Genomic DNA, 16,210 nt, shown 5'->3' on the forward strand with positions numbered 1-16,210 from the left:
TGCAACAAATCATCATTTGTTTTATGTCTACAAAAATATCATTATTTCACCTTTTGCATGCTTATGCTTGCAAAACAACTGATTAAATTGACATTATAAATGCTTCATACATCATAACTTTGTCACTTTTTACAAATAAAATATTTGTTTCCTCTTTTTGAGGAGTTAAAGACAAAGACAAAAGTCTAATGAAACAACAAGTTTACTGTTGCCAGTCACAATTTATTTATTTCCACAATGTGTTTCAGAGGTTTAAACCACTATTTATGTGGATTAATATGACATCTATGTGTTGTGGTACAACATTGGGGTAAAGTATGGCACTTACTCCAGTTGTCACTGGTCTTTTTTTTATTGTGTTACATTACATTCAACATTACACTTTAAACTGTGACTGGAAATGGTAAACTTGTCATTCCATTTGGTATCAGTAACAGTCACACTAAAGTGTAACAAAAAAATGTTTGAATTTGCATGTTACTGTTTGATCCACAGTACAACATGTTCAGCACAAGTCATTTACCCCTTGGGTAATCGTGATGCTGTGACTGGTGCAATGGTATACAAAACTGTGTTGCTCCAATCGCCATTGTTCATTAAGAAACAGAACAACTATTTTGTAATTATTCCTGAATTATAATTGGCAAAAATTCATGAAAGATGTTATACGAACAGATATGTACTTCACTTCGTTCAAACAGTGAAGATACCAGTATGACTGAAAATTATGTCACACTACAAGGGTTGCTATGAGTATGGGATATGAGCTAATCTATAATGAAAGATTGGGATTTGACAAACAAAGGAGATATTACCCAGACACAGTGGAGCATTTTTTTTTTCCACCACCACCACCACCACCACTACCACCATCCAGCTCTCTGCTACTATCAAGCAATTATTGAAGAGAACACATAAGACTTTATTTTTATTATCAGTGAAATTTCCAACAGACCTTCTCAGTGTGAAGCTAGATTTGGCATAGTCAGCAGGGCGTCATTGTGTCATGACAATATTTACCACTCTTATTGCAACACGTCACTAGAACAGCTGGAAAGAAACCCTCTTCCATCTCTTTTATTTGATTCGATGATGGGAATGTATCCCACTGCAAAGAAAGTAGCTATTTTAATTCCCCTTTTTAAACCTGGAGAGGACCATACAAATTCCCGTAGCTCTGATATTGCACTGTACTGTACAGAAAACCTTAAGGGCTGTTTCCCATCTCATGGAAAGGTGCTTTTTAATTCCCCTTTGTAAACCTGAAGAAGGCCATATAAATTTCTGTAGCTGTAGCACTGTTCCCCTCAATAACTATGTATGGAAGAACTTGGAAGGCATGACTAGATTTTTGTGAATCTTACAATTCATCTGGCAAATTATTCACTTTTAACGTGGGTTTCTGTCAGTGATACCCTAATTCTGTTGCACAACAAGCTGTTTTGGAGCAGGGAACATGCAATAGATATCTCCTTCGACCTGGTGAAGGGCTACTATATTAAAAGTAATTTGCTCGTTATGGATTCAGTTGCTGTAGACTATCAAAGACAGTTCCAAAGGATATATCTATTCTGTGCAATCTTCTTTGCTGCTATGTATTAACAAGTGTTTTCTAGCCAATTCTTTGCCACTTTGAAAAAAAAATACACAGTATGAAATTCAGAATATATAAGAGGTTGCATCCCAGTATATAACAACAGGAAGATAGGTAGTGTCTGTAGTGTTAAACTATGGGATTATAACTTGATAATAAATTCAGTTAGGTGTGCATACCACAGAACTGTCGAAGCACCAAAACAAATCGTCATGTGCTATGCGGATGTTTTTGGATATACACAGATCAACCATAACAATATGACCACTTACCTAATTGCAGGTATGTCCACCTTTGATATGGATAACATTGGTGACACGTCATAGCATGGAAGCAACAAGGTCTTGGTAGGTCGCTGGAGGGAGCTTGCACCACATCTACACACACAAGTCACTTTAATTCCTGTAAATTCCAGGGAGGGGATGATTAGCTCTGATAGCATGTTCAGTCACATCCCTGATGTGTTCAATTGGGTTCAGATCTGATGAGTAGGGGGGCCAGCACATTAATTGGAAGACATCACTGTGATCTTAGAAGCCAGACCATCACATTCCTGGCCTTGTGACTTAGCTCCCATTATCTAGTTAAAAAATGCCACTGCCATTGGGAAATATGCTCACCATACGGGGTGTACGTGATCTGCAACCATTGTACGATGCTCCTTAGTTGTCATGGCACCTTGCATGAGCTTTACTGGCCTGATGGATGCCCATGTGAATGTTTCCCAGAACATAATGGAGCCGCTGCCTGGTTGTCTCCATCCTGCAGTACAAGTGTCAAAGAGCTGTTCCTGGAATACAAAAGATTTTCAATGTCCCTTCGGCATGATGCAGAAGGTATCGGAATTCGTCAGACCATGCAATGCCCCACTGTGCAAACGTCCAGTGCTGATGGTCATGTGCCCATTTCAATCATAGTTGCCGATGTCGTGGTGTTAATATCGGTACATGCATGGGTCGTCAGCTGTGGAGGCCCATTGTTAGGAGTGTTCAGTGCACTGTGTTTTCAGACACTGTTCTACCTTGGCCAGTATTAAAGTCTGATGTTAGTTCCACCTGTCCTGTTTTGCAGTTTGCCCAGACTATGATATCTGACATCTGTAATGAGGATTGGCCACCCAAACCCACGACATCAGGATGTGGTTTCACATTGATTTCACCACATCTTGAAGACACTCACTGCAGCACTCCTTGAACACCCGACAAGTCATGCAGCTTCCAAAATGCTTGTGCCAATCCTCCGGGTCATCACAATCTGCCCTCAATCAAACTTAGATAGATCATGCCTTTCCACATTCTACACATAGACAGCACATTTGCTGATACTGTATGCACCATGTGTATGTCTGACTAACAGTCATTCCTCACTAGGTGAAGTTGCTATCGCTTGGACAGGTTGTTGTTATGGCATGTTCTACATCCTTGAGGATATCCTCACAATGGATCTACTGAACAAATAGTATGTCTAATGTATACTGCATGGAAGTGTAATATCCTCAGACAGTTCCACGTGTGTGGTTTCTGGGTCTGTCTTCCTGGTTTTTATGGTGTTCTCTTTCCTGTTATAATTTGAGGTATAGAATTGTTGATATAGTGTAAGTTATTTTATAGAAGAAGATGGTATTGCTCAAAATAGTGAAGTAAGGGCAAAAAGTTTATTCATTAGTAGAGTGTTTGTGATAAAGAACACCATTCATTATTTCTTATATGTGGGCAATTTTTCAACATTCTCCTCTTCCTATGGCTTCTCAGCAACCTCACAGTTGTCATAATAAACTGTAACGAGGCTGGAAGTACAGGAGAAGAATATAAAATGAAACATTCTGCAAAGCGTAATAAGGCACACCCTTTTAAATTCTGTGGCATTGCTTTGAAGATGTGTACAAAACTGTGTTATGTGATCGGTTGGGGTAAGTGTACAAAGCATCCGTGCCAAGTCCTCTTGTTCAGAGCTGTGTACATAGACTGTACATCACTCAGTAATTCCATATGGTGTGATAGGGTAAGATGTATAATACTGAGCATGTGCTGTCAGATCTTATCATTGTTCGCCTAACAGTGGGATGTAATTTACAAAATTGCTTGCAACTAGTGACACATTACAGGATTTGTGCAAATGGTTGTCTTTTAGAAAGGAATGTGCCAAATGCAGTGGAATCTTGTTTGTGGCATTTGTGAAGGGACCACAGGTTTTAACAGATTTTGAACATTATAAGAAGGAAAACATATTACTAAAAAGTAGCTGGTTTGGTAATGATTTTATTTTATTTTATTTTTTCCATTGGTGAAACTACGGAATTGAAAAGGTACCGTATTTGGGGATTTGGGGTAATATGCAATCTGTTAATGCCACACTTCCTGACATGCTATCACAGTAAATTATAATTCAAAATATACTTTTTAAAGAATGCATTTGGAATATCACACCCAGAAACTTTCAAAATTACATATTAGTGTATAAGAAGCAAAAATGTGTGAAACACTGTGACATTGGCTAAATCAGATATGTCAGACAGTATACGTCTGCCATCAGCCAATTGACACTTCTACCATCAGCCAGTTTGAATGCAGGAAAGTCACAAGACGCAGGAGGTTAGCCTTTGTCGTCCAAAATATGAACCTGGTATGCTATGTAGAAAAAATAAAAATATGCTGTAATTGCAGATTTTATTGCACTTCTTAACACAAAATAATGTTGTTCATGTAGCATCTCTCCATTAGTGAATTTTTACTGGTCGTTTAATAGGGGTTGTTGTTTCATCGATCTATCGATACATTATACATCTTAGCCTAACTACACTGTAATACAATAAGAAACAATGAATAGTCCAGTTTTTATAAATTATTGAAAAATGCATCAGTAATTCCAAAAAGAAAGAAAAAAACTAATCTGTTGCAAAAGGCTTTATTGCTAGTGACATGTTTTGCATGGATGGGGTATGTTCAGATTATCTGCGAGTTGTTTGTTGTTGTGGTCTTCAGTCCTGAGACTGGTTTGATGCAGCTCTCCATGCTACTCTATCCTGTGCAAGCTTCTTCATCTCCCAGTACCTACTGCAACCTACATCCTTCTGAATCTGCTTGGTGTATTCATCTCTTGGTCTCCCTCTACGATTTTTACCCTCCACGCTGCCCTCCAATACTAAATTGGTGATCCCTTGATGCCTCAGAACATGTCCTACCAACCGATCCCTTCTTCTGGTCAAGTTGTGCCACAAACTTCTCTTCTCCCCAATCCTATTCAATACCTCCTCATTAGTTACGTGATCTACCCATCTAATCTTCAGCATTCTTCTGTAGCACCACATTTCGAAAGCTTCTATTCTCTTCTTGTCCCCACTATTTATCGTCCATGTTTCACTTCCATACATGGCTACACTCCATACAAATACTTTCAGAAAAGACTTCCTGACACTTAAATCTATACTCAATGTTAACAAATTTCTCTTCTTCAGAAACGCTTTCCTTGCCATTGCCAGTCTACATTTTATATCCTCTCTACTTCGACCATCATCAGTTATTTTGCTCTCCAAATAGCCAAACTCCTTTACTACTTTAAATGTCTCATTTCCTAATCTAATACCGTCAACATCACCCAATTTAATTTGACTACATTCCATTATCCTCGTTTTGCTTTTGTTGATGTTCATTTTATATCCTCCTTTCAAGACACTATCCATTCCCTTCAACTGCTCTTTCAAGTCCTTTGCTGTCTCTGACAGAATTACAATGTCATTGGCGAACCACAAAGTTTTTATTTCTTCTCCATGAATTTTAATACCTACTCCGAACTTTTCTTTTGTTTCCTTTACTGCTTGCTCAATATACAGATTGAATAACATCGGTGAGAGGCTACAACCCTGTCTCACTCCCTTCCCAACCACTGCTTCCCTTTGATGCCCCTCGACTCTTATAACTGCCATCTGGTTTCTGTACAAATTGTAAATAGCCTTTCGCTCCCTGTATTTTACCCCTGCCACCTTTAGAATTTGAAAGAGAGTATTCCAATCAACATTGTCAAAAGCTTTCTCTAACTCTACAAATGCTAGAAACGTAGGATTGCCTTTCCTTAATCTTTCTTCTAAGATAAGTCGAAAGGTCAGTATTGCCTCACGTGTTCCAATATTTCTACGGAATCCAAACTGATCTTCCCTGAGGTCGGCTTCTACTAGTTTTTCCAGTCGTCTGTAAAGAATTCGTGTTAGTATTTTGCAGCTGTGACTTATTAAATTGATATTTCGGTAATTTTCACATCTGTCAACACCTGCTTTCTTTGGGATTGGAATTATTATATTCTTCTTGAAGTCTGAGGGTATTTCGCCTGTTTCATACATCTTGCTCACCAGATGGTAGAGTTTTGTCAGAACTGGCTCTCCCAAGGCCGTCAGTAGTTCCAATGGAATGTTGTCTACTCTGGGGGCCTTGTTTCGACTCAGGTCTTTCAGTGCTCTGTCAAACTCTTCACGCAGTATCGTATCTCCCATTTCATCTTCATCTACATTCTTTTCCATTTCTATAACATCGTCCTTAAGAACATCGCCCTTGTATAGACCCTCTATATACTCCTTCCACCTTTCTGCTTTCCCTTCTTTGCTTAGAACTGGGTTTCCATCTGAGCTCTTGATATTCATACAAGTGTTTCTCTTTTCTCCAAAGGTCTCTTTAATTTTCCTGTAGGCAGTATCTATCTTACCCCTAGTGAGATAAGCCTCTTAATCCTTACATTTGTCCTCTAGCCATCCCTGCTTAGCCATTTTGCACTTCCCTATCGATCTCATTTTTGAGACGTTTGTATTCCTTTTTTCCTGCTTCATTTATTGCGTTTTTATATTTTCTCCTTTCATCAATTAAATTCAATATTTCTTCTGTTACCCAAGGATTTCTACTATCCCTCGTCTTTTTACATACTTGATCCTCTGCTGCCTTCCCTACTTCATCCCTCAAAGCTACCCATTCTTCTTCTACTGTATTTCTTTCCCCCAGTCCTATCAATTGTTCCCTTATGCTCTCCCTGAAACTCAGTACAACCTCTGGTTCTTTCTGTTTATCCAGGTCCCATCTCCTTAAGTTCCCACCTTTTTGCAGTTTCTTCAGTCTTAATCTACAGGTCATAACCAATAGATTGTGGTCAGAGTCCACATCTGCCCCTGGAAATGTCTTACAATTTAAAACCTGGTTCCTAAATCTCTGTCTTACCATTATATAATCTATGTGATATCTTTTAGTATCTCCAGGCTTCTTCCATGTATACAGCTTTCTTTTATGATTCTTGAACCAAGTGTTAGCTATGATTAAGTTGTGCTCTGTGCAAAATTCTACCAGGCGGCTTCCTCTTTCATTTCTTAGCCCCAATCCATATTCACCTACTACATTTCCTTCTCTTCCTTTTCCTACTGTCGAATTCCAGTCACCCATGACTATTAAATTTTCATCTCCCTTCACTATCTGAATATCGAGTAGTAACAGAAATTTATTGTTACTTGAAAGTACACAAATCTATCTGGCACCGAAAACTTGTGGTATTGAGCTAATGGTGAAGTATAAAAATTATTATACTTGCCTTAAAACAATAAAAGCTGTATTAGTCAGATAATGGGAACCTCATTAACACAAGATCGAAATGAAATACTCAGTCATCAAGTTGGACCATAAGGACGGCCTAGAATGGCAAGATGACTAAAGCTATATTAAAAATGTTAAAAATTATTTTGAGCTCAAAATGAAGATAAAATCTGTGTGAGCAAAGAAATAATAATAAAATGAATGTAAACAGTCAGCAAGCTGAAGTGGAAAGCAGTGCAGAGATAGGAAGGTGATCAGAAACATGTAATACAACATGTGAACAGGCAGTGTAGTAATCCATGTAAACACCAGAGGGAGTAAGTCACTAGGTGAACTAAGAGGACTAGTGGGGTCTAAGAAAGTGCTGAGAGGTAGCACTCAGAGCAGAGCAGAAGTGCCTATGCATACGAATAAATAAAGTAGAAATGGAAATGGTGGAAATTAATACAAATAAAGTCATGAAGAATACAAAAATTGAATTTTATGCAGCCAGTGGTAATGATAAAGGTAAAACTGAAACTGCAAGCTGAAGTGGAAAGCAGTGCAGAGATAGGAAGGTGATCAGAAACATGTAATACAACATGTGAACAGGCAGTGTAGTAATCCATGTAAACACCAGAGGGAGTAAGTCACTAGGTGAACTAAGAGGACTAGTGGGGTCTAAGAAAGTGCTGAGAGGTAGCACTCAGAGCAGAGCAGAAGTGCCTATGCATACGAATAAATAAAGTAGAAAAGTAGAAATGGAAATGGTGGAAATTAATACAAATAAAGTCATGAAGAATACAAAAATTGAATTTTATGTAGCCAGTGGTAATGATAAAGGTAAAACTGAAATGCATAATACTTAAAAAAGAAGGGGGAATATATAAAAATGAGGGATATGAATACATAAGAAGAATATAATAAAGTAAGCAGAGTTAAATGTTCTTAGATTAGAGCTAATGGCAGCATAAGAAACAGTCTACTAACAGAGTAAAGATTTTAGACCTGAAAGGAAAGGATGATTGGGAAAAAAGAGAGAGGGGAAGGAGGAGGGGGCAGGGGGAAATAAGGAATTAGAAAAATGGGATGGGGTGGGAGAAAGGTGGAGGATGAATCTGTAGGTAAAGGTAAATATGTTGAAAATAAGAATGTACACGAAACCACAATGTTCAGAGAAATTAGTGTACCCATAGGGCGGTTATTCAAATGTGGATAAAGCAGGCTCACTGTGTCATAAAAATTTGATTTGTTGTAACCAGTTGGTCATTGCAACTTAAATATTTAGAAATCTGAAGCAATTTAGTTATCTCAAACTGTTCCAGAATTGTTAGATTTTCAAATTTAAGGTCCCGATGTAAAATCCAGAGGGAATCAATAGTAGGTTCACAATGGCTGCTAGTAATGAGGTGCTTTTCAAAGGAGGATCTGTTTTATTGTGGTATACTTTTTGGTAAGTAGTTGCTCTTGAAATCTGATTTTGACTGTATAACCATTTTGTTCGGTGCATATTCGAGGACATTTACTATAGATGAGCTTATACACATAGAGGTAGAGAATAAACTATTAGTTGGTTGTTCAATATGGACAAACAGGTACTGAATCCTATCATGGGTGGAGAAAGTGGCTCTAACATGATGCACTTTGAGGAGGTTGCCTTATCTATACAGTATATCACCAAGGAAAGGGAGAGTAGCATAGCTGAATTCTGGAATGCTATAAGGACTGACAAACATAATGTATCCCCCAATCAAATGAAGATTTGAAATCATGAGCTCAGTTTACAGTGTTGGTTGCAGAACCCTTCCACAAGCACTCTTGTGCTGTTAATTTGGTTTTCATACAATGAATATGTCATCTACGTACCTACAGTAAAAGATGATTTTCCTGTTGCAGGGGGGATTGCCGTTTGAGGTATTTTTGCTGTAATGTGTTGATGAAAATGTCTGCTGAACAGTTGGCTAAGCAGTAGCCCATTGCTAGTCAATCTTTTTGTTTATATGTTTATTATACACATCTCATCATTTATTATACACATCATCTCACCCTATTAAACACAAAAATAGCCATTTTTCGTCAATGATTCATCAAGTGTGTAACATTCCTTTACACCCTAATTCATTAGAATGTGAATTAACTCATTTGAAACATATCACTGAAGCTAATGGCTATAATGCCAAAGTAGTGGACAAGATATCTTGTCAAAAGCAGTAAATTTTAATGACACAATCAGTCCTCACAGTATTCTTTTCGAATTCAGCTTGTCACTCTAACTTTTCTGGGTGATGTATCATACGGACTAGCCATCCTCCTTAAAGGGCCTCTTGTTAGAGAATATTTCTCCACCCATGATTGGATTCAGTACCAGTTCGTCTCCAATGCAGGTGTGTATAAACTCACCTGTGCCCAGTGCCCATGAATATACATCGAACAAACTGGTTGTGCTGTTCCAAATAAGATTTAAAGAGAAACTGCTTACAAAAAAGGACATAATAACAAAACAAATCATACTTTGCTGAACACCTTAGTGCTAGCAGCACTTGTGAACTTACTCTGGATTCCCTTCAGACTGTACATTGTGAACCTAAACTTAAAAATCTAACAATTCTGGACATATTAGAGGTAATTAAATTTCAGAAGCATTCGAAAAATTTAAGTTGCAATGACCAATAGCTTAAGAGACATCAAATTTTTATGACACTGTGATGCCTGCTTTTTTCGCATTTGAATAATTGCCCATTTCTTGGGTATACTAATTTCTCCACTCACTGTTGCTTTGCACACATTCTTATTTTTATCTTTCTTACCCCCCCCCCCTCTTACCCCCTCCCTCAACCTCCTCTCATCCCATCCCTTTTTTTCCAGTTCCTTATTTTCTTCCATTCTGTATTTCCTCCCCCATTCCCCCCCCCCCCCCCCCCCCCCCCTCCACCCCCTTCCTTCCCTTCGTCCTTTTTGCACTTTCAACATTTCCTTTCAGCTCTAAAATTTTTACATTGTTATTCAACAGTTTTTCTAACTCAGAGCATTTAATTCTGTTACTCTATATTATTCTTATTATATATTCATATACCATTTTCATATATTTCCCCTTCTTTTTATGCATTTTACAGTTATATATTACCACTGGCTATTTAAAATTCAGTATGTGTACTTTCTGTGATTTTATTTACAGTTACTTTAACCATTTCCCATTCTCTTTTTTTTTATTTGTAGGCTTCTGTACTACTGCTCTTCTCACATTGCTACCACTCTGCACTTTCTTAGATCTTGCTTGTCCCTCTTAACTTACCTAGTGATCCACTCACTCTGGTGTTCACGTGGATACACTGCGTTGTCTTTTTACATGTCATACTATATGTTTGTGATCATCTTCCTATCTCTCCGCCACTTTCCTCTTCATCTTGGTGAGTGTTTATATTTGTTTTATTATTATTTCTTACCTCAATAAAATTTTATAGTGATTTTGAACTCAATATAAATTTGAATGTTTTTAGTTAACTCTACTCATCTTGTTATTCTGGGCTGCCCTCCTGGTCCAAACTTGAAGATTTAATATTTTATTATTGTGGCTTCCCTTTATCTGACTAATGTGGCTCTTGCTATTTTAAGGCAAGTATGATAATTTTTATGTCTCACCCCTAGCTCAATATCGCTAGTCGCCAGTATTAGATAGGCTCGCGTACTTTCATGTAACAAAAACAGTTTTGTTATTACTGCCAGGTAATCTGAAGATGCGCCAATTATACAAAATGCATAATTATCAATAAAGTCTTTTGCAAAAGAGACGTTTTTTCATTTTGGAATAATTAATTGCTGTTGCTGCACTAGGATCATGGAGTGGAGTGATGGTTATCAATAGTTGACTATTTCTTTTGCCCAGATTGTTATATTGTTCATACTTCTTAGTTAATATATTCATCACATGTTTGTTGACTTCAAAACTCATCACACATTGCTTAACTGTGTCCATTAGTTCAGTAGATTTTCATGTTGTAGGAAACGGCAAAGGTTGTGGTTCATCCTTCCCTTCACTTTCTTCTTGTTTCTCTGCCATATTTTCCTGCTAGACTTTATCAGTTATCATGGACTGACAGACAGCCACACCTTTGTCACTTAAAGCGTAAGCATCAAAGCTAGCCTTCTTGAAGCAGTGCTTTCTTGCATGGAATCTCAGGTATTTCTTACAAAATACATACTATCTAAGATTGTCACCATTCTCAATGTAGTATGAGGCAAGAAAGTCTTTTCTGTATAAGAATTTTCCTATATTTTTGTTTCAGCCATTTTTTTAACATCTTTGTTGAGTGGCTGAATGTGATTTGTACAGTTGGGAGAAGAAAACACAATGTTTATGTTACAAAGATTGGCTGTATCTTGGGGATATTCTGCACACTGATCAATAAACAATATGCTGCACACTGCTCAGTAAACATGATGTTTTTCCTATTTCTAACATCCAACCTTGCATCCTAGGCATCCAAGAATTGTTTGAATTTGATTGCTGTTATCTATGCTTTCTCAGTAGACTTACATTCACATGGAAATGCCTGTACATTTTTAAAGCTTTGTGGATACTTCACCATTCCAGTTATTAATGGCATCAATTTTTCTGTTGCACTTTCATTACAACACAATAAGGCAGTTAGTCTCTATTTACTAAATTTCCGCCATGGCTTCAAAATTTATTTTTCATACTTACTTTAGTTCTTTGATAGGTTACACATTTTAAAATAATAATAACAGAAAGAATAATTATCCTCCCAAGTAAAAAGTTCAAATTGAGTTATTGAGCAGTTATCATTATAAAAACAAAGATTCCAAGACTTACCAAGCGGGAAAGCGCCGGTAGATAGGCACAATGAATAAAACACACAAACACACACACAGAATTTCGAGCTTTCACAACTGGCGGCTGCTTCGTCAGGAAAGAGGGAAGGAAAAGGAAAGATGAAAGGATGTGGGTTTTAAGGGAGAGGGTAAGGAGTCATTCCAATCCCGGGAGCAGAAAGACTTAGCTTAGGGGGAAAAAAGGATAGGTATATACTAGCGCGCGCACACACACACACACACACACACACACACACACACACACACACACACACACGCGCGCGCGCGCAGGCGCGCGTGCATATCCATCCATACATATCCTGGTTGCGAAAGCTCGAAATTCTGTGTGTGTGTGTTTGTGTGTTTTATTCATTGTGCCTATCTACCGGCACTTTCCCGCTTGGTAAGTCTTGGAATCTTTGTTTTTAATATATAAGAGGTTGTTCTGTCAAAAATTCTGTAATTGTAATGGGAGAAAGAGACCTTGATATGAATTGATGTTTTCCTAAATCGTAAATTTTCTCTTTCATGTATTTAGTTTTTCACTTATATAACTTTGCAGCTTATGATTTATTATTCTTTGTTTCTCATTTTATTCTTTTTTTACAGAGCACCACTATTCCTTACTTTTCTCTGTTCTAGATGAATCTTTTTCTGCCTGTTTCATGTCTGTAATTCACTCAATTACCAAGCTCTGCACAATATTTTTGTTATCAAATTTATCAAACAAAGTTAACTCTTTATTTATCAATTAATTTATTTTGTTAGTTTTAGCTAGACCTTACATGTTAAATATGGTAGCTATTCAAGCAGTTTTGTATTGCTTTAATGGGTTGCTCATGTAAATATGATATAGCCTTTTATATGCCCAAAATTAGTAGTGATATTTGATGTTTGCATTTCATTGCAGTTAGAGGTACCAGGAACGATTGCAAAAATTCACCTAAAGAATTTCATGTGTCATGCCAATTTAGAAGTTGATTTGAACCCAAGAATAAATTTCATTGTTGGAAGAAATGGGAGTGGAAAAAGTGCAATCTTGACTGGCGTCATCCTTGCTCTTGGTGGCAGTGCCAGTGCTACAAACAGAGCTTCATCAGTCAAAGGTAAAGTCCTCTTTCGGCACATGTTGGTGCTTCATGAACTGTTGTAAGTGTGATTTTTGTAGAATAATTTGCATTTAGTGGCATTGTAGAATTTAATAGTAAAATTGTAATGTGGCTTTGCACTTCCAAACCATGTGAAGGGAACAAAATGAGGTAATAAAACTTTTGCCACTCTGAAGAGCTCGCTTAATAGCTACAGAATGGTGATTACAACATCTGATTTGAATACCTAGCCACACTGATAATATTATGAAAAGGATAGTTGCTACTCACCATATAGCGTAGATGCTGAGTTGCAGACAGGCACAACAAAGATATTGTCACAAAATAAGCTTTCAGCCAACAAGGACTTTGTCAAAAATAGACAATGACACACACACACACACACACACACACACACACACACACACACACACAGCTACACGCAACTCACACACACGACCACAGCTTCAGCTGCCACAGACTGTGGTCATGTGTGTGAGTGTTGCATTTGCACGTGTGTGTGTGTGTGTGTGTGTGTGTGTGTGTGTGTGTGTGTGTGTGTGTGCCTGTATGTGTGTGTTTGTGTGTGTGTGTGTGTGTGTGCCTGTGTGTGTGTGTGTGTGTGTGTGTGTGTGTGTGCCTGTATGTGTGTGTTTGTGTGTGTGTGTGTGTGTGTGCCTGTATGTGTGTGTTTGTGTGTGTGTGTGTGTGTGTGCCTGTGTGTGTGTGTGTGTGTGTGTGTGTGTGTGCACGCATGTGTGCGTGCGCATGCACGCGTGTGCGCACATGCATCTGCGTGCGCATGTGTCTGTTGTCTATTTTTAACAAAGGCCTTGTTGGCCGAAAGATTATTTTGTCACAGTCTTTTTGATGTGCCTATCTGCAAGTCGGCATCTCCACAAATGGAAATAACATTTGTTGTTGAGATTTCTGTCTTAATGAAAAATTTTCTGTTGTTATATGGACTTCAGTCCTGAGACTGGTTTGATGCAGCTCTCCATGCTACTTTATCCTGTGCAAGCTTCTTCATCTCCCAGTACCTACTGCAACCTACATCCTTCTGAATCTGCTTAGTGTATTCATCTGTTGGTCTCCCTCTATGATTTTTACCCTCCACACTGCCCTCCAATACTAATTTGGTGATCCCTCGATGTCTCAGAACATGTCCTACCAACCGATCCCTTCTTTTAGTCAAGTTGTGCCACAAGCTCCTCTTCACCCCAATTCTATTCAATACCTCCTCATTAGTTATGTGATCTACCCATCTAATCTCCAGCATTCTTCTGTAGCACCACATTTCGAAAGCTTCTATTCTCTTCTTGTCCAAACTATTTATCGTCCACATTTCACTTCCATACATGGCTACACTCCATACAAATACTTTCAGAAACGACTTCCTGACACTTAAATCAATACTCGATATGTTAACAAATTTCTCTTCTTAAGAAACGCTTTCCTTCCCATTGCCAGTCTACATTGTATATCCTCTCTACTTCAACCATCATCAGTTATTTTGCTCACCAAATAACAAAACTCCTTTACTACTTTAAGTGTCTCATTTCCTACTCTAATTCCCTCAGCATCACCTGACTTAGTTTGACTACATTCCATTATCTTCATACATTAATGAAAATCCTCTAGATGTTTAGAATCCCATTGAAGTTTTATCTTAAGTAGTTGAAGGTAGGATAGAGGATTAGAAAGAAATTGGTGTGGTATTAGTACCATAAGTGAGGAAAAGCTGATCAGAATGGCATCGGTACTGTTTGAAGTATCTGGAAACAGAGCAAAGCAGTAGTGCTGGATGTTAGCACTAAGTCCTAATGTAATAGGACTGCTTTGGAGAGTCCAGATGTGAGTACAAATAATAGTGTGAGAGAGTACAGCCATTTACCATTCAGATGAAGCATTGTGCAGCGCTGACACACACACACACACACACACACACACACACACACACACACACACACACACACACACCTCAGTCTTTGAACTTGCATCTCTCTTTGGAGAATACACATCTACAGCTCACTGTCATCTATTTTTCTTTATTTTTTAGCATATCCCAAATCTCAGGGGCACTCTGTTCCCTGGTAGAGCACACGCAAGATATCTTGGCCCCTGTTCATACTCTCAGCTCTGAGCTAGTCCACCCCTTTCATTCCGAAGAGGCAGCTGCCTCCACTAATGATCGTTGCACACCGTCTTGTTATGAATAAAACATTCTTAGCCCACTTGGGCACAGCCAGTGGCCAATTTACTACACTGTGGAAACAGAGACTGTGCCAGCTGGTTGCTATGCAATCTTTCTCAAATAAGTTTAAAGAAACTATTTGCTAAAAAAAAATTATTCACTTACATCTCGTAGCTTTGTTCATCTACTACATGATGAAGTTATCATTTTGTTAATTGTCATTGTTATTGAGGTATTTTGACCTTAAGTAGGCTATTGCTATGAAATTTGATTAGTTTGCAATGAAAAATAGGGGTCAGTGTGTGTTTGCGTTTGGTGCGTGTTAGGTCATACATTGTTGCATATTGAGATTTTATTTCAACTTGAGGTGAGATCTATATCTATCTTCAATCTCAAGAAAATGAATTCCTCTCGCATGCGCAAACAATGAAGTAAAAATGAAGTGTTCATAACATACCTCATATCTCATAAACGGCTTGAGATACCGAAACCAGTGTTTGGCAAATGATAGCATGCAAAGCATAGGCTATTTTGCCTATAGTTAATGGACAAAACTTGCTTATCTACCACAATGTGCAAGATTTTTTTGCCGCAAGGTTAACATGCCAAACTTGCTTATCTATCACAATGCTTGGGTAGCTACAGATTTTTCCAGTGAAATAATTTCATTATTTTAAGGGCTGTTGATAATAATAAAATGAGAATTAGTATGGGTTCACGAGTACATAAGTGAAGAAATAACATGTTTGTTTTATATTGAGGGATGTAGATCAGTTTTTCCTTCCTCTTTTATTGCCTGTTTAGTGGTATATTTCCATACCACTATGCCTCAACCCTCAGCAGTGCCATCTGCATTATTGTATTTATGTGCTGAGAACAGTAATTGTAAAAATACTTTTTTTATTTTATTTTATTTTATTTTATTTTTTTAGACCAACTGGTCTGTGATTACTAGTTTTAATTG

The 16,210-nt window shown here is 37.8% G+C and overlaps 1 protein-coding gene across 7 annotated transcripts in view; it reads left to right on the top strand.

Moving 5' to 3' along the window:
- The window catches only part of LOC126273101 (structural maintenance of chromosomes protein 6), a 262,264-nt gene that overhangs the window by 86,012 nt on the left and 160,042 nt on the right, over positions 1-16,210 (top strand). For all 7 annotated transcript variants that reach the window (XM_049976533.1, XM_049976532.1, XM_049976526.1 and 4 more), the window contains one exon: positions 12,875-13,070. In XM_049976533.1, the coding sequence (XP_049832490.1) occupies positions 12,875-13,070 (196 nt within the window). The remainder of the gene's footprint in view (positions 1-12,874; positions 13,071-16,210) is intronic.

Source organism: Schistocerca gregaria, chromosome 5, assembly GCF_023897955.1.
Source record: "Schistocerca gregaria isolate iqSchGreg1 chromosome 5, iqSchGreg1.2, whole genome shotgun sequence".
Taxonomy (NCBI): Eukaryota; Metazoa; Arthropoda; class Insecta; order Orthoptera; family Acrididae; genus Schistocerca; species Schistocerca gregaria.